Source organism: Petaurus breviceps, unplaced genomic scaffold, assembly GCF_028583685.1.
Source record: "Petaurus breviceps papuanus isolate PSGF00001 unplaced genomic scaffold, PetGlider_PUasm1.0 90769, whole genome shotgun sequence".
In the NCBI taxonomy this organism is placed as follows: Eukaryota; Metazoa; Chordata; class Mammalia; order Diprotodontia; family Petauridae; genus Petaurus; species Petaurus breviceps.
In genome coordinates this window covers 11,847,515-11,874,797 of record NW_027187341.1, presented here as the reverse complement: position 1 = coordinate 11,874,797, position 27,283 = coordinate 11,847,515, and the positions used below count along the sequence as shown (strand labels likewise).

The following is a 27,283-nucleotide window of genomic DNA, read 5'->3' as shown; positions in this document are numbered from 1 at the left end:
CTTCACCAGTGGACAGTATTCACTCTCTGTCTGCAGGACAGTCTCAGGAGCTCTTAGCCAACAGCCAGGTTCCAGGACTTCTTCAACAACAGGACTGTCTTTCACCAGTGGACAAATCTGGCAAAACAACATCAAAACAGACAGACAAAGTACCAGCAAAACAGCCAAGTCTCCTCAGCCCTTGGCAGCTCCGGGGGCAGGTCACAAAAGTCCAGGGCAATTCAAAGTGGCCCTCAGCAATCCTCTCAGTCTCTCTCTCTGCCTCCAAAAGGTGCTGCCTCCAAAAAGTTCTTCTGACTCTCTCTTGTGTCTCTCCAAATCTATATCACCAGCTCCTCCCAGGTCAGGACTCTTTTCACATCAACAATTCCATCCCACAGGTGGGATTAACAAGCTCCGGGTTTTAACACAATCAATTTGAAAACCAAGCCAATACAGGGGGATCTTTATATTCCATTACTATCACAGGCTCCCACCTTCCCCAATAAAAAGGGGACTCTGGACAAACTTTAGAGCTGCAGAACCCACAAAATGACACGGAGAAGCTAACTTCCTGCTGAGGAGAGCCTGACAGGCTGGCAGGAATTAGCCAGCGCAGTGCTCTGGGAGCCGAGCCCAGCCCCACACCAAGGCTTTAGCCCCAGGAAGGCCCTGACCAGACGCCAGCCAGAGGGACTCCAGATCAGCAGCAGCTGTGGCTGTTTCCAGAATTATCAACACGTAGATGCGAAGGACAAAGTGAGAGGTCAGTGCAGTCTGGACTTTAGGACCTAGTAAGTGGGAGTGCGTGACTTTTGTCCCTGGGGTGAGAAGTCGCTGAGATGCCGGCACAGCCGGCCAGTGCCACGTGGCAACTTCAGCTCCTGGCCTGCAGAGTGTAGGGGGACCAAGCACCAGTCTGAGGAGTAATCGCTCTTGCTTTAACCTTCTTGGATCTGGATTGCAGTTTAGGGTGGAGGTCCTGGGGTGTGTGTCCAGCTTGCAAGAGCATGTGGAGACCTCAGAGAGGGCACCCATCTAATACTTCCAGCAGCTGAGAAAACCCCAGCATTTGGGACGAAAGCTCCCCTGTCTGGTGGCAGAGTCCTACTGTGGCAAAAAGCCCAGAGGTCAAGTGATTGAAGGGTGACATGACCAGGCAAAGGAAACAAAGCAGACAGAAGATTCCAACATTAAACTCCTATTTTGGGGACAAAAAGGAGCGAATCATGGAACAGGAGGAAGACAGTGAAGTCAGAACTCCTGCACCAAAAGCTTCAAAGGGAAATACGAGCTGGTTATAGATAGGCCATAGAGGACCTTAAGAATCAGATAACAGAAGTGGAGGAAAAATTGGGAAGAGAAATGAGAACAATGCAAGAAAATTACAAAATCAGAGTCAACAGCCTGACTGAGGAAAATCAAACCTTAAAAAAATAGACTAACTCAAATGGCAAAAGAGGCTCAAAAAGGCAATGAGAAGAATGCCTTAAAAAGCCAAATTTGCCAGATGGAAAATGAATCTCAAAAGCTCACTGAGGAGAATCATTTGCTTCAGAATTATATTGGAGCAAATGGAACTTAATGACTTTATGAGAAATCAAGATGATGTTAAACAGATCCAAACAAATGAAAGAATAGAAGGCAATGTGAAATATCTCATGGGAAAAACCACTGACCTGGAAAATAGATCCAGGAGAGATAATTTAAAAATTAGTGGACTACCTGAAGGCCATGATCAAAGTAAGAACCTAGAAATCATCCTCCAGGAAGTTCTCAAAGAAAACTGCCCTGATATTTTAGAACCAGAGGGCAAAATAGACGTTGAAAGAATCCACCGACTACCTCCTGAAAAAGATCCCCAAGAGAAAACTCCTAGGAATATTATAGCCAGGTTATGGAATTCCCAGATTAAGGACAAAATATTACAAACAGCCAGGAAGAAACAATTTGAATACTGTGGAAACACAATCAGGATAACCCAGGATCTGGCAGCTTCTACACTGAGGGATCAAAGGGCTTGGAATATGATATTCCGGAGGTCAAAGGAGCTGGGTTTAAAACCAAGAATCACCTACCCAGCAAAACTGAGTATCATATTTCAGGGGAAAATATGGTCATTCAGTGGAATAGAGGACTTTCAAGCATTCTTGATGAAAAAACCAGAGTTGAATAGAAAATGTGACATTGAGATACAAAAAGCAAGAGAAGCATGAGAAGGTAAACAGGGAAAAGAAATCATAAGGAACTTATTAAAATTGAACTATTTACATCCCTACATGGAAAAAACGATAATTGTAACTGATGAAACTTTTCTCAGTATGAGAATAGTTGAAGAGAATAGAAATATGTGTGTGTATATGAAGTATGGTTTTAGCAATACATTGTGTATATTTTCTGAGTTTTCTAACCTTGCTAAATTCAGAGAGGCTCAATACCAAAAGTCTGGCCACTTAATTCATAAAACCAGAATTTGTGGAGGGGCTATAAATTTTGTGAAGACTATAACCCGTGTAGATGATAGCACTTTCCTCTTAAATCCATCAATCAAGAACCATTTATTAAGGGCCTAGTATGTGCCAGGAGTATAACAAGGAAGGCATGAAACAGTCTGTTCTTGAAGAACTTTGAGTCAAGCTGGGAGAGTCAACATGTACTCAGAAGGGCACAGAGAGAGTAGGCACAAGGTAATTTGGGGGCAAAGCCTTCATTGTAAGACTATGGTGTTTGTGCTTGAGCTTGAGCCGAGGCATGAAATAGAGTAGGGATTATGAGAGAGAGAAATGAGGGGCAAGTCCAGGCATGGGTGACTGTCACCATAAAGGCAAGCAGATGGGATGTGAGTATCATGTATGAGAAGAGTAAGAAGGCATTTTGGCTGATTGGTAGTGTGCTTGGAGGAAAGTAATGTGTAATAAGGTTGGATAATTGAAGTATCTGAATGGAACATCTCACCATGCTCAGTATTAGTGAATAAATTAAAGTATGAAAATGAAACATTTTAGTATATTCAATGTTATTGAAGGAATTATTCATTTTTAAGGAAAGGAAAAATGGGATAGGGAAGGGGAAATCACATGTTATGATAGAGTATCTAATGACCCTGCCTGATGTATTTATTGATGACCTCTTTTCAGTACATGACGATGAGAAGTAGGATTTCTCCTGAGGAATAATTTACTCACAAAAAAATGTTGAATTTTATAATAATTACTGTGTCACAATTTGAACGAGTGAATGTATTTTAGTAAACATTTAGCATCATGTTGTAGGTATCTTTATCAAAAGTAATTCTCAAAAATTATTATAATATTAAGTCCCAAGTGATTTGGTGAACTCTAAATAGGGATGTTATACTTTTAGAATAGTTGGTATTTTTGATAGTCACACTGTGTGCATAATTTAAGGACTTAAATTTCTTGGAAAACTTGTCTTGCCTAATTAAGATAGTGTTACATGAGTAGAATTTTTGAAATTTTCAACATTGATGCCCTCATTGATTATGAACCTTTACTAATGACTGTAATATGTGATTCATTTATGTGCTTAGTATTCTAAAAGTTCTAATTATCGTTTTAATAAATTTTTGGAATCTGTTATGAGAACTTCTGTTCAATTGACTTTAAAGTAATTTTCATACCATTTAACAGGTATGAAAATTTAAAAGGCCCCATGACTCCTCATTAACTTGAAGTTGGTTTACTTTCTTTAGCACATGATACTGATGGAAGATATGCTCAAAGACTTTCTTCTGGGAGAACATCTGCTATTGGTTGGTAACCAGGTGAGTTTAAGCAACTGTGGTTATCTCTGATTATTCTCTGTATGATGATTCTTATAGAGATTTGCTCGCTCTTTAAGATTTATAACTGAAACAAATATTGTGTTTAAGTGATTTATTCTAGGGAACTCATAAAGAGCCCCAGAACCTTCATGTGTAGAGCTCCAACACGGAGACAGCCCCCATCCAGGAAACTTTTGAGATACATCTGAATGTATTTAAAACGAATACATTCCCTTGAAAGGAGAGGGGTTTTTTGAGGTTCTGAAAATGTACATAAGACTATGTTAATGAATCCTAGGGATAGGGCTTGGTGCTGTCATCCCAATAGCACATGATTCTCAAAAACAAAGAATTTTATTTCTGTTATTACAATAGACAAGTACATAGTAGTTTAAGGTTTTTAAAGCACTTTTCAGACATTATTTCATTGGATCCTCACAATAACCTGGTGAAATAGGTGTCACATGGATTATTTTCCCTTCAGGTAAGGAAATTGAAGCTGGACTCATCCATGGACATCATCTTTTTTTTTTTTCAAGTTGTTCCGAGCTTTATTTAACATCAGGGGAGAACGAGGAAACTGTCTGGGTAAACGCTGAGCAGGGTTACGATATATAATTCTTTTTTCACAAAACGCCTGACAAAGGTATTGTTGGCTCAGATTCGGGGCCCGCTGGCCAGCTTCCAACCTTCTAGTTTGCCCAACTTCAAAAGGGCTGCGGCAGTGCCCATGTACATACACGCTGCTGCCCCGCTTGTATAGCTGTGCATTCGGGCTGTGAGGGTCAGGCCGGCAGCACAGCCTCCAAAGAAGTAGTTCAGGGGGTCATCTGGTTTTTCCTGCATTTGAGCACTGACACAGGAAGTGATCCCAAATATGGTACCTACGGCAGCCATGGAGAATGTCATTTTCTCAGCCCTTAAAATTCCTTCAGCAGTTGATTCAGGTGGGACAAACACAAGGTTTTAGGCTGATGCCACAAAGCCAATAGCAGCACCCATCTTGGTGGTGACATAAGCCTTGTGGTGGCATTCTGTACCATCGGGGACGTCCCAGTACTCCTTCACCAGCATAAACGCCATGATCACCCCTTGTCCCGCCCCAAGGGCCACATCATCTTTTTAATAGGTGTCAGTGGCAGGATTTGAAATCAGGCTGTCATGACTACAAAGCTTCATGACTATGCCACACTGCCCCTTATAGGCACCTTTAAATTATAATAAGACTGCCATGCAGTATGGTATAGAGGAAGACACTAGATTTGGAATCAGAGGACCTATCTTTGTTACTTAATAGTGTGTAAACCTTAATAAGTTCATTTTACCTCTAGGCCTCATTTCTAGGCTCAGGGCATGAGAATAGGTCTTTCAGCTCCAAAACTCAAGATCCTCTAATTTGACCCACAACATGAAAGGTACTCGGATGAACAGAAAGATGCATGAGACTTTGCCCTGGTGCTCTTGAAGCAAATCTTTTGACAGGTACAAACTTGTGCCTTATTCCCTATGATAACATCCATTCCCATGTGGGCCAAATCTGTCCTTTAAAAACCTCACATGTTTATCCAGGTAGCCTTTTAATATAAAGTGGACTGAAAGTGGATTCAGAATGAAGGATGAGAAGAGAGAGGTAGTGACAGGCATGGTTGGTGAATTGTATGGATTGGATTGACTGAAGATACAGGACTTTAGAAGGATGGGCCTCGAAAGGAGCTGCATGACCAAGAGCTTAGGATATGAAAGCCCTGAAGGCCTTTCGGAGAAAGAGTTAAAGACTCTTGTTTCCCCATAATGTCAGTGACCTCACTGTTCTCCCTGAGGAGGATAGAGTTAAGTAATGATTAGACTGAAGCTTGATGCTGAGGCCAGTGCCTGATGGCTGCTTGGTGTGGTGATTGTCACTGGACAAAATGAGGGGCTCACTTCAATGCAGCCTTAACTTCCTGAAAAAAAAAAAAAACAAAGACGTCTCTTCCCTTTTGCTCTGTGAACCCATGATTCTACTACGAAGTAGAATATATCTTCATTTTGTACTCTCATTTCCAGCAGGTTCTCATGATAACATAGGAAAATTGATATTTTTATATGTTGCCTCAACCTTAAATGGAACATACAGCCAAATTAACTTAGTAAAAAATCTGGTCAGATTTAGGTGGTTGGCAGATAAGCAAAACTCTAGGTGATTGAATTTTTAAAAATACAACTGACTAAATATTTTGAATAAACCCTCGCCTCAGAATTGTTTTAAACTTCTAGGAGGGTTTTTGGTTTGTCTCTTCTTTATAAGATAGTAATATAGAGGAAATGTCTGTTGCACCAGGGTGAGAGTAGAGCATGATTCAGTGCAGGCTGTTCCCAAAAAAAACAATAGACCTTGAGGATGACTGAATCCATGGTGATAGTGGCAGTTTCTGGACCTCTCAGCCCAAGACAGTGAGGGAGTTAGACAGCTAGTCATAAGGAGATTGCAGGGATCCCTTTGCTGGCACTGCAGGCAGAACTCTGTTGTATTGCCCATACTTGGATATGAGTCACAGTCCTGGTGCTGCTTCCCATCTGGAGTAAACAACAAAATACCCCACTTAACCAGATACTGTTATATATAATAAGAGCATAGACTTGGCTTCATTATCACTGAGACTAGATAGAGAAATATTACTCTATAAGTAAGGCTTAACATTTTTCTAAACGTATCTTTTCCAGTCTGGGGTGCTAAGCAGAGCATCTATTTACCTGTCCTTGTTCTCACTTGACTTGCTACCTAGCTTTCTTTCAGTTTCTGCATGCTATGCTGTAGGAGTAGGAAACTATTTTCAACACACCACTATGAGAACGAAAATGAGCTGAGTAATGATGGAGTTATCGTAGATTTTATTATTTTGTTTTTATGTGCAAGAGCAAGAATAAGGCTTTCAGAAATATACCCAATTAACTGTAGAGAAGTTTTTATAATATCCAGACCCAAACCAATTGTTCCTGCAGTGGGACCAGGTTAGGCGCTGGGGGATAGAGGACTGCCAAGCAAAAGATTTTGCATCTTTGCCTCTTTGATCCCATTTCCATTGGAGTCCAGTTTATTTGCAAGTATTCATTTCATTTGTATGTGCTACTTTGTAATCACTGACACAGATGTCCCTGCAAAAACCTTGACAAATGCCCTGGTTCATTTTTTTCTCTCCTTATTTCTGAATCTTTCCTTGCACCTTCTTCCCAAAATTTGCCTCTTTACTAATCTGAAAGAAGAAACAAACCAAAAAAAAGCAAAGGTGGGAAAATGGTTTAGGATTTCTGACACTAAGTTCTTGTTGTGAGAATATCATTTACATATAGAGTAACAGCCATCTGGAAAAATAGAAATGTAAAATCTCTTTATATGATTCTTTTTTAAAGTATGGTGAACAATCTCATTTTCTTTGTCGGATATTAGATGATTATTACTCAGAAGTCTACCCAGGAAGGAAACTTTAGATACCTGATATAATATTCAACTGTGACTCTACAAACATTTATTAAGTGCTTACCTACTGTCTATGGGACCAAAACACATATTATGGTATGGTAGATAGATACTGGGCCTGGCCACATCAGACATACTGACTGTGTGACCCTTGGACAGTCACAGCACACTCTCAGTGCTCTAGGCCAGTGGTATAGAACCCAAATAGAAGTGGGGGCCACTAATCCATGCATAAACATCTCTGCAGCAGCATATTGACTTGGTTCTAAAATGTGATGTTATCTATATTTTGTTGTATTTTTATTTACTTTGTTAAATAATTCCCAATTACATTATAATCTGGTTTAAACTGTACTTAGGAGTGTTGTGGGCCCAATGAAGCCTGGAGGCTGCCAGGATATGTGACACCTCTTTTCTAAGCAGTCTCTAAGACTGAGTTGCAGAGAAGGTGCTGAGACCTTCATTGGTTGAGGAAATAAATCCCAAAGATCAATGAAATCCAGTCCTTATTCCTATCCTTCTGTGTGTGAGGCACTGTGCTAGCCAAAACTGAAATCGTCCCTGCCCTTAAATAGTGTAGATTATGTAAAATAAGCTGTTGATAGTTTGTTTCAAATTACAATGAATGCTCTTTAAAAATGAAACTGTCGTTAGATAGATATAGTCTACTTTGTTGTCTGTTTGCAAACTAGGAACTGGCAGAAAGCCCTGGAAGAAGCTTTCGAAACAGTGTTAAAGTTTAAATTTAGATGTGCTTGGTAAGATTTCTCTATTACCCATGGCAACATGTAGAAAGAGGGAATTAAAAAGAACAACTATTGACTCTGAGGCATTTTAAACCTAGCCACACCTTTTCCTCAGAGAGAACACCATCCTTTCGGGGAATCTGCAACATTGGCTGATTTTCACACGTGCTGGGCAGCTAAAAGCTTTGAGGACTTTAGATCATGCAAGAAAATATTGAATTGGAAAAAAAAATCTACCAGCATGTATCTTATTTCAGCAAAATAGTGTTCAAATTTCTCTTATCCTTTGTACTATGAAATAACCTCCTGAGTGGTGTTGATGCCCTGGAACATGGCCTTTCCGGGAAGTCAAGCACAACTGCTGCCTTTGGGCGAAATAGGAATGAGGGGATCACCCCTAAATTACACCTCAGATGGCTGCCTAGTTATCCTGGTAAATATCAGAGAACCACAGCAGTAGAAGAGGAGTACATATTATTTTCCACCTGCTATAATTATAGCAGCACTTAGGCCTTCATACAAATTATGAGTTTCATGCTGTTCCTGATCATAGCATTGCTTTCTATTTATTTCATGCAAACTGTAAAGGAAAAGAGAAGAATTGGTCATTTTTCCTGGGGAGAGTCCTTTGCCTCTCCCCCAAATACTTCCTCCAAAATAAACACTCTGCCTTTCTCTTTCTTCCCTAAATACTTCCCATATGATTTCATTAAATATTCACATTTGAAGATTTTGTTTGTAATCAGAATTTTTCCTTCCTTGACTTACTCTACTAATAGGTTTTTTTAGGTACAAGAAAAAATACTAGTTAATGAACAGAATTCATCTAATATCTCTGATGTTTTATTTTCTTATATTGTGATTTGAAGTTTATTTTATTACAAAGCACCTATAGAAAGAATTCTTTAGAAAAAATACGTTGATTCTTACTAGAAGCAAATTATGTACAGATTACTGTATAATTCCTAATATATAATAAAAATAAAAATTTTATACTTCAGTGAGGTAAACCTTGAAATAAATTTACTTTTTAAGTGACTTTCTAATAATAAATGATAATTTTTAAACCACTTTCATTCCAGTAAAATAATTTATTAGGTCTTACCAACTTTTTTTAGCCAATATTCCGTTTATAATTAGCTAGTTATTTGAATGAATTTTTATAATTAATTTCTCTTTCATTTTAAATCTCGTAAGGTTTTTTGACCTTATCAATTCCCTCCTTTACTGCTAAGTAATAAGCCATATTCTGCTTTTCTTACTAAATCGTTTTTCCAGTACCCTGTTCTTCATATTTTTGTGTTTGTTATTTTACCTATTCTCATCCAGTGATGTCTACTGATCTGTGAATGCAAGTAGCAATCCCAGAAATCACTGATTTAATCACTTTCTGCTATATTGGCAGCTAGATAGCAGAGTATCTAGAGTCAGGAAGATCTGAGTTCTAGTCCTACCACAGTTTTCCTAGCTATGTAATCCTAGGCAAGTCCCAAACTTTTTTGGCCTCACTTTCCTCTTCTATAAAATGAGTTGGAAAAGGAAATGGCAAACTGCTCTGGTATCTTTGCCAAAAAAACAACCACAAAAAAAACCCAAAGACATGACTGAAAGCAACTAAACATCAACAAAATTTAATCTATATAGCAACTTTCTAGTGAAGAGATCAGTGCATGAGACAGAATAGGGGAAATCTTTTAGGCATTGTAACAATGAATGATCCCCAGGAATCATTCATGATTTTGAAAACACAAGAAAGAAACAGACCAAAGTGTTAGAGATGATAAGGGTTAACAGAACTAAGCAGTCGTAGGTACTTGTTTACTCCATTTTGGTAAATTCATCACAGGTGAAAATGCCCTACCTGGGTTTCTCTTCTCATCAGTCATTAGGAATTTAGATAAATTGTACAATGAGTTTCTGGAAAATATCTAGATTATCTTTATCCATTGCCTAATCTTAATCTCTGAGTAAAGATGTTCCCTTTTTCTTAAACTCTTTTCTGCCTTAACTTAAGATGGGCCCCAAAAGGCATTTTATACTGAATGTTTTTTTTTCTGGAGCCTTTATTTAATTTAGTTTAACTGGAATATTAGCACACAGTTTACTTAGATAGATGTATCTATTTTCATTTTTTCCTTTTCCTGCAACATGCATTATAACTCCATCATATTTCATATGCAAATATTTCTCTTCTTATGATGCTGTACTATAGTTGAAATTATTTTGAAAGTTGTATTATTTAAATATTGAACAAAGATCTCTGAAAGATAAAAATTATCAATTGTTCTTCATATTTTATGGAGTTTATAAGTTTTGTTCTCAATTCTGGTAGCTCATGCAGCTTCTATGGGTGAAAGGTAGAAACTGACCCATTCTTCACCCTCTTTCTTATCAGTTGAAACTTAGTCTATTTTGCTACTACCATCAATGTAAAGGAATCCTTATAGTGGGAAGCCTTACTTATGTCATCACAATTCGTATTTGCCCAGAGTTCATGCTTACTTTTTCTAGACTTCACAAATTCCCAATGTTGATGATCTACATACTAGATCACAGTTAACCCAGAACTTTTTACAATTTGCACCCATTTCTCAGAAATACTTTATAACTTTGTTTATTGTTTAGACATACATGGCTGCCTTTTAGTAGTCCAGGAAATGGTCTCACCTATGTAAATTGTTCACTAACTAATGATCTGTCTTTTTAAAATTCAGGAATCAATGAAGGTTCTATACTATGTTCATATGAGAAGGTTATTGTTGACATTCTTTGAGATAGAGAATTTTAAAGCCTTGTTGTTGAAAAGACCAAAGCTGTAAAGAAAATTTGACTTTCAAATACAAGACTCAAAAAAAGCATAAAAAGGTAAACAGGAAAAGGAAAATCGTAAGGGACTTAATAAAGTTAAACTTTTTATATTCCTACATGGAAATATGATATTTGTAACTCATAAGATCTTTCTGATTATTAGGGTAGTTAGAGAAAGTATATATAGACAAGGCACAGGTGTGAGTTGCATATGAAGAGATAAATCTAAAAAAAAAAATAAAGGGATGAGAAAGTAATGTATTGGGAGAAAGAAAAAAGGAGAAGTAGAATGGGGTAAAATATCTCACATAAAAGAGGCAAGAAAAAGTTTTTACAGTGGAGGGGAAGAGGTGAGAGATGAGGGGGAGTGACTGAACCTTACTCTCTTCAGAATTGGCTCAAAGAGGGAACATACACACACAATTGGGTATAGAAATCTATCTTACCCCTACAGGAAAATAGGAGGGGAAAAGGATAAGAGAAGGTGAGGGTGATAGCAGGGAGGACATATTGGAGAAGGAGATAGTCAGAAACAAAATATTTTTGAGGAGGGACAGGGTAGAAAGGAGAGAGAGAATAGAATAAACAGGAGTGGAGAGAATAGGATGGTAGGATGGAGGGAAATACTGTTAATGGTAGTAACTATGAAAAAAAGATTAAAGCAAGTTTCTCTTGTAAAGGCCTCATTTCTCAAACATATAGACATCCTAGTCAAATTTATAAAAATAAGAGCCATTTTCCAATTGATAAATGATCAAAAGATATAATCAGTTTTCAGATGAAGTAATCAAAGCTATCTATAACCATACAAAAATATTCTAACTCACTATTGATTGGAGAAATGTAAATTAAAACAATTCTTAGGTACTGCCTCATACTTATTAGTTTATCTAATAGGACAGAAAAGGCAAATGACAAATGGAGGAGATGTGGGGAAAATGAGACATTAATGCATTGTTGGCGAAGTTGTGAACTGATTCAACCATTCTGTAGAACAATTTGGAACCACACCCAAAGGGCTATGAAACCAAGCATACCCTTTGACCTATCAATAACACTACTAGGTCTTTTTCTCAAAAGAGATTTAAAAAAAAGGAAAAGGTCCTATATGTACAAAAATATTTGTAGCAGCTCTTTTCTGGGGGTAAAATGTTAGAAATTGAGGGGATGCTCATCAATTGGGGAATGACTGAACAAGTTGTGGTATGTGATTATGATGCAATACTACTTTTTATTATTTATTTTTAGTTTTCAACATTCACTTCCATAAGTTTTAAATTATATCCCCCTCCTTCCTACCTCCCTCCCCAAGACAGCATGAAGTCTGATATAGGCTCTGCATATACATTCCTATTAAGCATATTCTCATATTAGTAATTTTGTATAGAAGAATGATAATGAATGGGAGAAACTGCGAGAAAGAAAAAAGAGAACCAAAAAAAATAGTCTGCTTCACTCTGCATTCAGACGTCATAGTTCTTTCTCTGAATGGGGATGGAATTTTCCATCATAAGTCATTTGGAATTGTTTTAGGTCCTTGCATTGCTGAGAAGGGCTAAGTCTATCAAAGTCAGTCATCACACACTGGCTGTGTGCAATGTTCTCCTGGTTCTCAATTCACTCCGCATTAGTTCATGTAAATCTTTTCATGTTTTCCTGAAGTCTACCTGTTCTTCATTTCTTATATCACAATAGTACTTCATTACATTCACATACCACAACTTGTTCAGCCATTCCCAAATTGATTGACATCGCCTTAATTTCTAGTTCTTGTACATCACAAAAAGAGCTTCTATAAATATTTTTGTACATATGGGTCCTTTTCCCATTTTTATGGTCCCTTTGGGATATAGCCCCAATATAGTATTGCTGGGTATGCACATTTTTATAGTCCTTTGGGCATAGTTCCAAATGGCTCTCTAGAATGGTTGGATCAGCTCACAACTCCACCAGCAATGAATTAGTGTTCCAGTTTTCCCAAATATTTTCCAGCATTTATCATTTTCCTGTTTTGTCATGTTAGCCAATCTGACAAGTGTGATGTAATACCTAAGAGTTGTTTTGATTTGCATCTCTTTTAATCAATAGTGATTTAGAGCACTTTTTCATATGATTATAGATAGTTTTAATTTCTTCCTCTGAAAACTGCCTGTTCATATCCTTTGACCATTTATCAATTGGGGAATGACTTGCGTTCTTGTAAATTTGACTCAGTTCTCTGTATATTTTAGAAATGAGGCCTTTATCAGAGACGCTAGTTATAAAAATACTTTCCCAGTTTTCTGCTTCCCTCCTAATCTTGGTTGCATTGTCTTTGTGCAAAAACTTTCCAGTTTAATGTAATCTAAATTACCATTATGCATTTCATAATGTTTTCTATCTCTTGTTTGGTCATAAATTTCTCCATTCTCCATAAATCTGACAGGTAAACTATTCCTTGCTCCCCTAATTTGTTTATAGTATCAGCCTTTATATCTAAATTGTGTACCCACTTGGACTTTTATTTTGGTATATGGTGTCAGACGGTCTACGTCCAGTTTCTGCCATACTATTTTCCAGTTTTCCCAGAATTTTTTGTCAGGTGGTTAGTTCTTATCCCAGAAGTTGGGGTCTTTGGGTTTATCAAACAGTAGATTGCTATAATCATTGACTACTATGTCTTCTGTACCTAAATTATTCCACTGATCTGCCCCTCTATTTCTTAGACAGTACCAAGTAGTTTTTGTTATTGCTGCTTTATAATACAATTTAAGATCTGGTATGGCTAGGTGACCTTCCCAAGCATTTCTTTTCATTAATCTCCTTGATATTCTGGGCCTATTGTTCTTCCAGATGAATTTTCATATTATTTTTTCTAGCTATATAAAATAATTTTTAGTAGTTTGATTGATATGGCACTGAAGAAATAAATTAAGTAGAATTGTCATTTTTATTTATGATGGAATACTGTTGTAGTGTAAGAAATGATGATCAGGATGCTCTCAGAAAAACCAAGAAAGAACTGCATGAACTGATACAAAGTGAAATGTACTGTGTACAAAATAACAACAATATTTTAAGATGATCAGCTGTGAATGACTTATTCTTAGCAATGTCCAAGACAACTGAAGGATTTATCATGAAAAATGCTATCCATCTCCAGAGAAAGAACTGATGGTGTCTGAATACAAATTGAAGCATAGTTTTTTTTAACTTTTCTTTTTACTTGAATATTATGTGTATGTTTTATATGACTACACATGTATAACCTACCTCAAATTGCTTACCTCAGTGGAGGGGAGAGGGGGTAGTGAGAGAATTTGGGACTCAAAGTTTTAAAAACAAATGTTAAAAGTGGTTTTTACATATAACTGGGGAAAAATGAAATACTAAATTTTAAAAAGGAAAGTAATGGAGGAAATGTTAATAATGAAAATTAAAAAAAAAAGGTTATTGTTAACTAAGATTAGGAATCTCACCAAAGCTCCTCATTTCTGTCTGTGACAGTGCCATTCTTTCACCCTTGGGACTTGTGTTATAGATTGAACAATAAATTGAATTTCACTAAAAAATTTTTTGCCTAGTAGTGACTCAGTTCAGAGTCAGAACCATAGTAGGACTTGGAAGGGAGTCATTCCTAATCTAAAGGGTATAGAAGCAGTTTTAAGACTGAATTAGGTATAGTAGTAGGTTAAACATTGTGATCCCAGCCACTAACTAGCTATGTGGCCCTGGACCAGCCATGACTTCTCTGTTTTCATCTCTATGAAATGGGAGGCAGGAAGAGAGTATAATCTAAATGCTATCTAAAAATCTCTTGTAGTTCCAGTAATTTTATATTTCTCTTGATTTATATTTAATTTTCATCAGCGTCTAGTTCCCTAAGATTATAATTCCATTAAAAAAAATAGCTCTTGATTGAAAAGGAACCATATCTGCCATGAAGAGGCAAAACTTCAAATCCATACTTTCCTTTTATTGCAGTCTATTGTTTTTTTACCCACAATTAGGAAAAATCATTTATTACCTATACTTTTTTAGGATATTGATTTACCAAATAACTAAAGTTTCCAAGTAGTTTTCAGTGAAGCTGTCATGGCACATTTTTTGCTTCTAAAAACTCTGTTCCTAAAGGAAGAGTCACAGTAGTGCTTCCTGAGATTCAAGGGAGCTTTCTAAATTGAGAACCTAAATACAGAAAATTTACTTTGGTTTAAGGGAGATTTCATATAAGTAATTTCATCCAGAAAAAAAAAAACATTAATTATCAATTACCAGATAGAACCCAGCTTCTGAGTCTATCCTGAGACCCCATCTTCTGCCATGGCCATGCATACCTACTTGTTAAAATTCTACCCTTCATCAGCTGTATTCTACCTGTAAGATTGGAACTTTGAAAATGGGAAATAGTAAAGAGATGTATTCCATTTTTAATCTGTTCTTTTGTGTTTCCTACAAAAAGATAGCACCTTCTCTGTATCTGCATGTGGTAAGGAAATAAGAGTAGGTCTAGAAAGAACATACACAGTCTCTTTTTTTGAACACAGGTTATGCTTTTATCTCTCCAGGCTTTTTGAAAGTTTGGAATAAGGTGTGGGAATAAGGATAAAATGTTGAAAAAGAAAAGCATCATGATAGTTATACTTTTATAACTGAAAATAGTACTTTGAAGGTTTTATATTTTGGCAGGAAAAGTGATAAGAATGACTTTCATTAGATGTTCCTTGAATTCCTCCTGGTGCTGTATTTGCTTAAAGTAGTTAATACCTACACAACTATTATTGGTTAGAGCATGAAATTAAATATAGGAACTGCCAAATATAGTGTGAAAGTTTTTTTTTTTTTTTTACAAATTAGAGCAATAAGAGAGACAGTGTGTGTGGTATAGTGGAGAGAGAGCCGGCCTATGAGTCAGGAAGGCCTGATTTCATGGTCCACCTCTGATCCATTTTTGCTGTGTCACCCTAAGCAAAGCACAGCCTCTTCGTGGCCTAATCCATAAATCAGAGACAAAATGCCAGTCTCCCTTTGTAGAGGGAATCTACTCACTGAGGAATTCCCTAGACCAGTGAAATAACAAATGTGTATACATCTTTCAAGAAAAGGTGAAGCAACAAAAGAAATTTGAAAGTGGTCAAATATACAGGTTACATGTGTATTATTGGCTTTGCTGTAGAAAACTTCCTACTTATGTTGCCAGTGTAATTTACTCTTCGAAATATATCAAGTATTTATTTTCAGAAAGAATTCTAATATTGAAAAACTTGAGGTTTGCTTTTTGACAAGTCTTAAATATAAAAACAATTTATTACATTTTTCTATTTCATCACAGGGTGTAGGAAAAAACAAGATTGTTGACCGATTCCTTTACCTGCTTAACAGACCCAGAGAATATATTCAACTACATAGGTAAGAGGATAAATTCATTAATCTATTAAACTTCTGTTCCTCTCCCTAGACAATTTAAAACTACTTCCTTAAAGACCTATTTTATTAACCTTTTTTTCATTTTCCGTTCTTACTGTATTTTTTTTTCCTTCCCTGTATGGAAATGAAAGCCCATAAAATTTGCTTTTAAAATAACAGATACTTTTGTAAATACTGATTAAAAGATACTATGGGGACAGAGACTGATAAGCATTAAGTTCAACAGAAAAGCATTCAGAGAATAGACATCATTTTGATTTTAGGCAAAGAACATAAATGAGTTCCAAGCATATAAAAATGTATCACAAACCTGGGGTGTGTGTGGGTTGGGGGGAGAAATGTAGTAAGATTATACATTTTCTTTTTAAAGTGCTTGTATTATTCATTTCTCTGTTGAATCAAGGGTCTAATTAAGAACTGTTTATCAAATGAGTTTGATTCTCCAGGTTTTGATGGAATTTACAGGAAATCAGTGGGAATTTTTTTCCTCTCTGGGTCAAAGAACATTGAATCAGGAGTTAGAGGCCATGAGTTTAAATCCTACTTTTGAAGCTTACTATCCATGTGACCTCAGACAAGTTATTTAATGTCTCCCTGGGCTTCATCCTCCTAATCTTTAAAATGAAAGGATTGGATTAGAGGTATCTTCTAGCTCTAGATCTAGATCTATAAAACAGCTAAACCATATGTTTCAGTTCTATACTATAGTCAGTTAAAGAGAAAGAAATAAAAGAGATAAGAACAGACAGAAACAGATTTGTAAAACCAAAATGAGGAAAAGTGAGAAGGGAATAAGGAAGGAAGAGAGAAAAGGTTAGTTATTGAAAAGAGGAATAACAAATATAGCCAGTCCCTGGACTTAACTTTCTCAGACCACAGGCACACTAGCAGGTTGGTTTCCCAGAGCAGAACTATTTCTTCCAGTAGTAGGAGGGCTTGAGATGACAGCATTAGAAAGACACTTGTCACTCCCTTGAGGTCCTAGGGGTAGTAATGCAGATTTGGGAAGTTCTCCTCAATGTCAATTATGGTATATTTTGGAACTGGTGGCCAATTTAAATTCAAAGTGAATTGAAGAATCCACAGAAAATGAGAAGTGTATAGACTAAGGTCATGGAGATTATCTACAGTTAATAAGAGGCAACTAGAGGCTTGGTGGCTAGAACATTGGACCTGAAGTCAGAAATATCAGAGTTCAAATCCAACTCTTGCTGGTTATGTAACTCTGTACAGGTCACTTAATCTCTGTTTGCTCAGTGGTAAAATGGGGATATTAATAGCACCTGTCTCCCAGGGTTGTTTCAGGAATCAAATTACAACATATTTTTAAAAAGTGCCTAGCACTGTGCAATGTCTCACACGTAGTACGTGCTATTGCTTATTCACTTCCCTCTTCAGTTTAACTACAAATCAGACTTCCTGGGGCTGATTTAATAGTAGATACACTGATTTTAGCAAGAGATGCATAAAGAGCTGATTTCTGCATCTGACTTTATTTTTGAAAGATTATTGAGCTGCAGGGTATTAAATAAGTTCCATTTTTAAGCTTTTTATAGCCTACAGAATGACTGTTTTGTTTTTATTCTTAGGTCATGTTATTCTGTTTATTCCTGCCACTTAATGGCATATTATTGCTGCTTGGTGGTATTTTAAAAATGCATTTAACTGTCCTAATGAATGCTGTTTTGTTATATTCATATATACAATCTTACTGAAGAGTAGTTTTATAAATGTTATGGCCTCTTTAAATACTATATTATATATGAATATATTTTAATTAAACATTTTAAAAAGATGAGTCAGAGTATAAATAATAAATAGGCTCAGAAGTAGAAATCAGCTTTTTTATCTCTCCTACCACATTCAGTGTATTTACTATTAAACCAAGTCCATGAGGTCTGCTTTGTATCTAGATTGAAGAACTATAGGTAATCACAGTGACCCTGAACTACATGCTTCCCATTTACTGGGAATTTTTCAATTTGGTTCAACAGAAACTTGTTACTTTCAGGTTACTTAGATGCCACGAATACAAAAATGAAAAACAACACATCTTTTTGCTCTCAAATAGTTTGCAGTCTGTGGGGTATGATATGTATACATGTGAATGTAATTTAGTGTAGAATATGCTAGGGCAAGGGAGAGATCACTTTCACCTGGGAAGATTTAGAAAAGTTTTATACCACCTGATCTGAGCTCTCACCAGAGATGAGGAGGGGAGTACATTCTAAGTATGAGATAATGGCTTGTACATATGTTTAGCAATAGAAGACATCAGAAGCGGAAGTTTTATCTGTACCACTGGGAGAGGAGGTCTGCCCTAAAGTGTGAGTCAGTACGTGAGAAAATCATGACAGCTAACCTATTTCAGAGTACTCATTTAAAAAGGGAATTAGAGAAGACAAGTTGACTAGCCCTTAATTGATTTGCTGCTGCTGTGTATGAGTTTCATCCCAAGCCATCCTTACAGTGGTTGTTGATGACTTAGAAAAATCCAGCAGTTTTCAGAATAGCAGTGGACATCTGTGGTGTGAGAATCATGCTCACATCCTGTTCAGTTTTTCAAGTCATCAATATTTAACTTTTGGACCATTTTAGCTTGTAATTTACATAGATAGCAATTTGCCTACCATTTCACTTGCATCTTGATGGTTGTGATGCAAATAGAAAGGGACTCAGTCAGCTTTCTTATTGAGAAGAGTATAGAGCGAATTGGTTAGCATTAATCAAGCATCCAAGCAGAAGAAAATTAAGATAAGCTTCATTACTCTGTCACCTCTTTCTGAATAGTTTTTCTTTAAATATATGTACATTTTAAAAAACAGTTTATTTTGGGATGTGATATCTATCATTGGTCTCACGAAAATTAGGCTATAAAAATCATCTTGTTTCTGACTCATAAAATACAGACATCTATTTTGACATAAGCTAATTAAATTAATTTTTCTTTGACCCTGGATTTTCAAGTCATTCTCATTCAAGATAGTTTAGATTTTACTTTTATCATTTAGTAATAGGTTTTTAGTATTAACAAGATAGTTAAAGATTGTTATGTTCTGTGCACCATCAATTTATTAGTAAAACATGAATTCACTAACAAATAGGATTTTAGCATTCTCAGCAAAGCTAAGACTGGGAGCTAGGGAATGGCTGTCTTTTCAATAGTTTTTAGGGAACTGAAGAATAAAGAAGAGGACATCATAAGGAGGGGAGAAGTCATGATTAGTTAGAAGAGCTCAACCTCATAAGTGGTGAAATCAGTATGATTGGCTATAGAGCTGAGGTGTGGGGGACAAGGTAACTGATTGGGAATAAGGAACCAACAGCAACCCCCTCCTTCCCTCCTGCGACTAAGGAATGTTCATAGTTTAATTCCACCTGCAAGGTTAGAGAATGGACCAGACCTCTATGAATAACAAACCAGACATCCTTGGTGTTATAAAGATACTACATCAGACTTTCTGGTGTCCATCTGCCTCATTCAAGTGTAAGAGATTTACGGTGATTAGTAAGAGAACTAGATTTCTAAACTTTACTCATTACAAGACAGCTAAATTTCTGAAATAAGTTCAGAGAAAAAGAATTATGACTCAGGCAGTTACAGGACTAAATTGACTAACTGCAACTAGGAACAATTAAAAAGTGATAGAGTCAATCTGATTATTTTAGGATGCTGCCAGTTAGATTGCACATGTATTGTTTTATTAGGGACACTTCTCTCTCTCCCCTCCCCAAACTAAGCAGCCTTGATTTTATTTATTTTAAGTAAAATTGTTTATAAATAAAGCCAGGAAAGTAAGTATTTAAGATATAATTAAATAGTCACAAATGTGTCTATTATGAATTTGTCTGATTAATAGTGAAGATTTTTACAATTAACGAATGCCCCTTCTTTGCCAATCTCAGTACAAAAATAAAGACTACAGTGAGTTGGAATCCATTACTGTCAGGATTAAGTAATGTTTAGATTCTTGAAACCAAGTTTCCATGACCCTTTGTGCTTGAGTGATGCTGGTAGAATTTAGGTCTAGAATTTGTTTTATTCCAAGACAAGACTTTTTCTTTTTATCAGGAGCATCCATCAACTAGAGAAGTTCTGGACTAAGCTTTAGACTGTGAAAGTCTGAAGGTTCTAGGACTCCAGATGTGTCAAAATACACAAATACTTAAGTACTTCTAAAGCTCTGAGATTTTATTCATGTGATTACTTCTTCCATGCAGATTGCAACATATTTGTGAATTAACAGATGGTCTTTATGAATTGCAAGAGACAAAAAACATGCATTACCTGGTGCACAACCTTTTGGTAAAAAGCCAAGTATTTAGCTACGTTGTTCCTCAGAAAACAGAGGTACAGACCATTACTGGTCCATGTTAAAAACCTTCCTCGTTTAATTAACACATGCCAAAACTTGTGCTCAGTAGCATATCCTTCAGAAACTTCCTTAGCTCTCCTTCATGCGATGGTGTGGAACATTGAAGTCTGCCTTTAGTATTATAAAGTGGGCAGAAAAAAAATCCAAAATTCCCAAAGGACTAAACCCCAGAGTTATCCTGGGTTAAACCTAGCCTTGAATATTTCAGGTCAAAGGGCCTGGATTCAACTATTTGGTGTTTTTCCTATCTTATTATTCAGTAGGGCTCTTTGGCTTAGGCTAAAGCAGCTTTATTTGTTTTCTTGATTGATCCATGTTTGTTCACTTTCTTGCTTCTACAGAGCCTATTTTCCCCAGCATATTTGATTCCTAATTCCTGATTAATTCCTTGGTGTTATTGGCAACATAAATATAAATTATGTTCTCCCAAATATTTATGAAAGCGAGTTTTAAAGTTAGAAAAAGATCATTTTATCAAGTTCATTAATCCTCCACTATGTGCCAAGCAAAGACAAATTATGACATAATCTCTGCTCTCATGGAGCTTACTTTACATGGGGGCATATATCATATTAAATATATGTGTAATAAATTAAAGGTAATTAAATATAAGATAGTTTTTTAAAGGTTTATACTTTCCTTTATGACTTTTACTGGCTTAACATTTTCTCCTATTTGACCTACAGAATTAAGTCTGTCACTTGGAACCTTACATAATGGCAAAAACCTTTTTTTCCTCATGTATAAATGTCTCCCTTTTTTGAGGCCATAGCTGTCTATTTTACTGTGTCAAAACTAGGACACCTTAACATGTGGATTTATATTTTTAGGGACCGAATAAGATGTGAAATATTGTTAGTTTTCATTATAATATCTGCAGATACACTGCAGTAGAAATAACACTGGAATAAGAAGAAATCCAGGCCCTCATATTAACTAGCTGTTTGAGTTATTATTTGATCCATTGCTTACCCTCTGTTGCATGTAGCTATTCTCTTACCAGATTATGAGCTAGCAGCTCCTTCATTCAGCTTTCCCCCCCAATATCTGAACTCACTGATTGATTCCAGGACCTTGATGCAAAATCATTTTCCAGACATTTTCATCCTTCCTAATACATCTGATTTACTCCTCTTCCGTATGCCCTCCCACATGAGAACCTGGCCTCATATTTTACTGAATATATTGAGGCCATTTGCCAATAGCTGCCTTTTCTCCCCTCCTCATCTTACATAGCTCAGATGCCTTCTGCCACTTCACCCATCTCCCATGAGAAGGTGGTGCTGCTCCTTGCCAAGGCAGATATCCCAATACACACAAGTGTTCCACTGCGTTCTGTCGTCTCCAGAAGATTGCTCCTTCTATCATCTCCTGTAGCCCACTCATCCTCATTTTCTCCCTTATTCTATCAGTTTATCTAACTGCCATTATATAGCTCTCTTCCTTTCTGTGTCTAAACTCCTTGAAAAAACTGCATTATGTACCTCTACTTCCTTTACTCAGTTTTTCACTTAATTATCTGCAGTCATCATTCAACTGACATCACTTTACAGAATTACCATTGATCTAATGAGCAACATGAACAGAGTCTGATAATATATTTAATGTTCTACACTCATAGTTTCCATCTCTACAGAGAAAGGAAGGAGGTGTATTTTGTTCTCTTCTTTCAGGGTTAAGCTTGGTTATTATGATTACGGTATTGAATTTTTGTTTTTGGTAATATTTTATTTCCATTATTGTTGTCTTTGTATATTTTGTTTTGCTGGGTTTGCTTTTAAATACCCTTCTTAAATTTGTCTGAATTAGGCTTATTATTTCCTTCTCTGGGGCAGCGAGGTGGCACAGTAGATAGTGTTCCAGGCCTGAAGTCAGAAAGACTCATCTTCCGGAGTTCAAATCCTGTCAGACACTTACTAGCTGTGTGACCTTAAGCAAGTCACTTAATCCTGTTGGCTTCATTTTCCTCATCTGTAAAATAAGCTAGAGAAGGAAATGGCAAACCACTCCAGTATCTTTGCCAAGAAAACCCCAAATGGGGTCCCAAAGAGTTTTATGTGATTGAAATGACTCAAACAACAAATTTTTTTTCTTCTGGACTCCTAACTTCAACATTCATCAAATTTCTACTGAATGCCAACTCCTATACTGTGTTCACCTAGTCCAAATCCTTCATTTTGTAGTTAAAGAAATGAAGGCTCAGGGGCAGCCAGGTGGCTCAGCGAGTAAGAGCACTGGCCCCAGTGTCAGGATGACCTGTAGTATCCGGGCTCAGATACTTAGCACCACACCCAGAAATAACTGGCCTTGTAGGGCTCAGATACTTAGCACCACATCCAGAAATAACTGGCCTTGTAACCTTGAGCAAGTTACTTAATCCCAATTGCTTTAAAAAAAAAAAAGAAATGAAGGCTCAGGAGAGTTAAGTGGCTCATCCAACTCTTTCAGTACTTCTTTATTTGATTAGATCTATTCTTTCTATAAGAAAAGATTTGTCAATATGGCTACTCCCTTCATTTGTTCAGCCCCTCCCTGCTTATTTTTACTATATCAAATTTAAAAGGTTTTGTACAAACAAAACCAATGAAGCTAGGATAAAAAGTGAAACTATTATACGGAAAAATGAGACTAGAATTCAAGAGATTGAGGCAAAATATGTAGATCTGGGAGCCCTTTGCATAAAAATGCTCTTTGAAGTAGTAAGAAATTATGAGAGCATAAAGGAAGAGAATATTGAGGAAAAAGAGATGCTACAAATATTTTTGAGTATATATACATATATACCATACATTTCTATTTGGGGAAGGGGTATAAGTATGTATGAATACACATAAAGCATATATGTAGACACATAGATACACATATGATAAATATACCTTTATTTCTGCCTTTGACCTTCTTTGGGTATATATCCAATAATGGGATTTCTAGGTAAAAATATATAGATATTTTAAATCCCTTTCGTCACAGAATTCCAATTTTTTCTCCAGAACTATTATGTCAATTCACAGTTCTACCAACAATGTAGTAATTTGTTTGTCTCCTATAGTTCCTTCAACATTCACTGTTTCTAATTTTTGTCATCTTAAATTTTATAGCTGTGAAAATATCTCAGTTATCTTATAGTTTGCATTTCTCTTAATAATGATTTGGAGTAGTCATTCATCTGATTGCTCATTAGATATATCAATAAGGTACAATTCTTTTGAAAACTGTTTATACCTTTAGCTCTTTATCTACTAGGGAATGGCTCTTGGTCTTACATATTTGTATTAATTCTCTACTAGCTTTCTTTGAATATGACTTTTATCAGATATTTCAATGAAAAAAATATTTCTTCCCAGTTAAGTTTCCCTTCCTATCCTAGGGAAGAACATGTAATTTTTCAAATATCCTTCCCCCCCATGCCTGGAATATACTCCCACTTCACTTCACCCTAGTAGAATCTCTAACTTCATTAAGTGCCTTGGTTCAGGTGCCACCTCCTACCAGAAGCTTCTGATAATTACATTTGCTAATGCCCTTCCCCTAGAAATTACTTTGTACATAAGCATAACATTTATTCTTATTTCCATATGTTGAAATAAAAAAATAAATCCAGCTTCTTCCTTTGTTACCTGAAAGAATTAATCAACCAACATTTATTAACCACCATTGTGCTTAAGCGCTGGGGATACAAAAAGGGACAAGAGACAGTCCCTACCCTTAAGGAGTTTACAGCTTAATAGGGGAGACAACATGCAACCAAATATGTAAAGCAAGCTATATACAGGATAAATAGGAAATAATTACAGAGGGAAGGCACTAGAATGAAGATGGGTTGAAGAAGGATTACTGTAGAAAGCAAATGACTTAGTTCTGTGGTCTAGACCTTCAAATTTAGTCTGTTTTGTTTTCCATTGTAATTCCTGTAATTATTTTAACTTATAAAAGGTGATCTATTTTTTTTTTTGGAGGGGGGAAGGCAAGGCAATTGGGGTTAAGTGACCTGCCCAAGGTCACATCAAGGTCACACAGCTATTAAGTGTGATCAGGCATCAGAGGCAGGAATTGAACTCAGGTCTTACTGACTCCAGGGATGGTGCTCTATTCACTGCACCACCTAGCTGCCCTGGTGATCAAATTTTTTTTTAAAGCAATTGGGGTTAAGTAACTTGCTCAAGGTTACACTGGGTGTGGTGCTAAGTATCAGAGGCTGGATTCAATCCAGGTCATCCCGACACTGGAGTTGGTGCTCTTACTCATTGAGCCACCTGGCCGCCCCTAAGCAATTTGGATTAAGTAACTTGTTCAAGGTTACGTGGCCAGGTGTTTCTGGGTGGGTGCTAAGTGTCTGAGCCCGGATTCGATCCCCAGGTTATCCCGACACTGGAGCCGGTGCTCTTACTCACTGTGCTACCTGGCCGCCCCTGGTGATCAATTTTTTAAAATTACTTTTATGTCTTTGCTGGTTTCCTGTTAGTAAAGGGTAATTGTGGTTGAAGTTCTTGTTTTTGTTTTGAAGCAAGGAGAAAAATTTATCAACAATTCGAAACCTGTGATTTCTCTTTACTTTCTGTTTTCCCTTTTTTTTCTCCCTAAAAACAACAAAACTATTATAGTTAACAGCCTGTTGTATACAGGATATATTCAGTTTTCATTTAATTTCAATGAATTTTTTCATGTTATATTTTTCATATATCCATGATTTTATTCCTGTAGGAATGTACTCTTTCTCCTAATGCAAAAACCAGTTGATCTAGCCAAAAATAAACCATCACCTGGTGGTTTCTGATCATAAGCATCTCAGACCTTAGCTTTAGTGTTCAAAACTTTTCTTTGCTATAGTTTGGACATTCATCAGTTTGTGCCTAAGAATGTAACACCTTTTGCATACCACACTGATGCAGTACTGGAGTAGAATCTAATGGAAAAAAAAGTAGACTTTTTCTCAAAATGCATTTTTTTAAAAAAAACAATTCACTAATTAGAAAGAAATTAATTCATTGTACCTACAAGCAGTGTTTTGGTGCAGATTGTACTTAACCTTTAGAGGCTTATTTTCTTTTCTTACTTTTACAAATTGCCTGGTTCTTACATAATCTAATTATTTTTATTGAAACTGGGGTCATTTAAAATTATCTTTCAAGCTTTAATGACCCTAATTTGTAAAAAAAAAAAAAAAACACCTCTAAGTCACAGATTTGAAAGAGGATTGTTTTAACAATTTAGTAATGTTAAAATAGTTTTCATTAAGTTCCCTCCCTATGTCTTACAGAATTTTAATTTATTGTAGACTGTTCTGCCTTCCCCTCCTAAAGCAACCTTTCATTTACTATGTATGTTTTTTTTTTAATATATGCTTATTTATATTCACACTTTCCTGTTTAGAATGTAATCTCATTGAAGTCAAAGACTGTTTTTATTTTCTTCTTTGTATCCTCACTGCTTAGCCTGGAATTTAGTTCCGTCTGGCACCTCTGAAGCACTTAGTAAATTTTTGTTGATTGATTATAGTATTAGACTAAATGTTAGCAGCACAGCTACCAATAGAGGACTTAACATTTCCATATGTTTAATTCTGAAGAGACGCTAAACTTGGTTAAAGAAAAATTACTTTAGGTAATTTGGGAAGGAGGTAAATTCCCATGATTGTGTTGAGTTGTTCCCAAAGGCTTTACCAGTAGAACACAAAAGTTGGCAGATCATGCCAACCAGGAAAGGCTTCACATACAGGTATGGCAAAAAAAAAAAAAAAAACAACCTGATAAACTTGGAAGACCAGCTGACCTAAGTTCCAAAGTAGAGGCTCATTACCAGACAGGTATTAGCTATAGCATTTTTTAAAAGCTATCTAAATGCATGGATATGAGTATTTACACTGTAATAAAATCATTTAAACTAAAAGTGGAATTTTTTTTGGCCTTTTTTTTGGAGGGGCAGTTAGGGTTAAATGACTTGCCCAAGGTCACACAGCTAGTTTTTTGTGTTGCGTCTGAGGTTAGATTTGAACTCAGGTCCTCCTGACTCCAGGACCGGTGCTCTATTCACTTCACCTAGCTGCCCCCCAAAGTGGAATTTTTTATTCTTTTTTTTTTTTTGCATTTTGTTTCAACAGGTTTTTCCCAAAAAGTCTGATCTTAATAGCCTTTAGTTGCTTTGCTTAAATATATTATAAGACTGCTCATTAGGCATAATCCAGTAGAAACAGGGAGCAAATTATTGCGGTCTTGAATTGTGATGAGTCTGAATCTCATTTGTGTGAGTAAATTAAGGCTTTTAGTCCATGAAATTCTTTAATCCTCAGTAGCAAATAGTTAACAGGGAACTCACCTTCAGAATATTTTACTCTTCTTAGGAATTTATTTTCTCAAATATCTTGTATAACTTTTTTTTAAAAGACAACTTTTGCTTTCCATAAGTAGGGATGCTTTTATTGAAATAATATCTGAACTGCTTATGAAACATAAAATAACTTTATGTGTTATAATTTAAATATAAAACAAAGCATAGTTTTACATACTAAACAGAACTTTTTTCTTTTTCCTATGATGGGCACTTGAAAAGGATGATTAACAAGAATATAACAAAAGCTGCTTTCCTCCTTTGAATTCCTTCTTATGAGAATGAATTTAATGCAATATTATCTTCTAACCATCAGTTAGAAGATTGTATATGTTCCAATAAATTTATAGTTTCTATTTCTACTATAAGTAGTTTTCAGGAGAAAATTAATTTAAATAGTTGT

General features: G+C 36.1%; 1 protein-coding gene and 1 pseudogene across 3 annotated transcripts in view; one reads left to right on the top strand and one right to left on the bottom strand.

Moving 5' to 3' along the window:
* VWA8 (von Willebrand factor A domain containing 8) overlaps positions 1-27,283 on the top strand; it is a 442,846-nt gene that overhangs the window by 192,183 nt on the left and 223,380 nt on the right. For all 3 annotated transcript variants that reach the window (XM_069068654.1, XM_069068653.1, XM_069068655.1), the window contains exons 20-21: positions 3,692-3,763; positions 16,086-16,162. In XM_069068654.1, the coding sequence (XP_068924755.1) occupies positions 3,692-3,763; positions 16,086-16,162 (149 nt within the window). The remainder of the gene's footprint in view (positions 1-3,691; positions 3,764-16,085; positions 16,163-27,283) is intronic.
* LOC138146646 (NADH dehydrogenase [ubiquinone] 1 alpha subcomplex subunit 11 pseudogene) lies at positions 4,287-12,115 on the bottom strand (annotated as a pseudogene).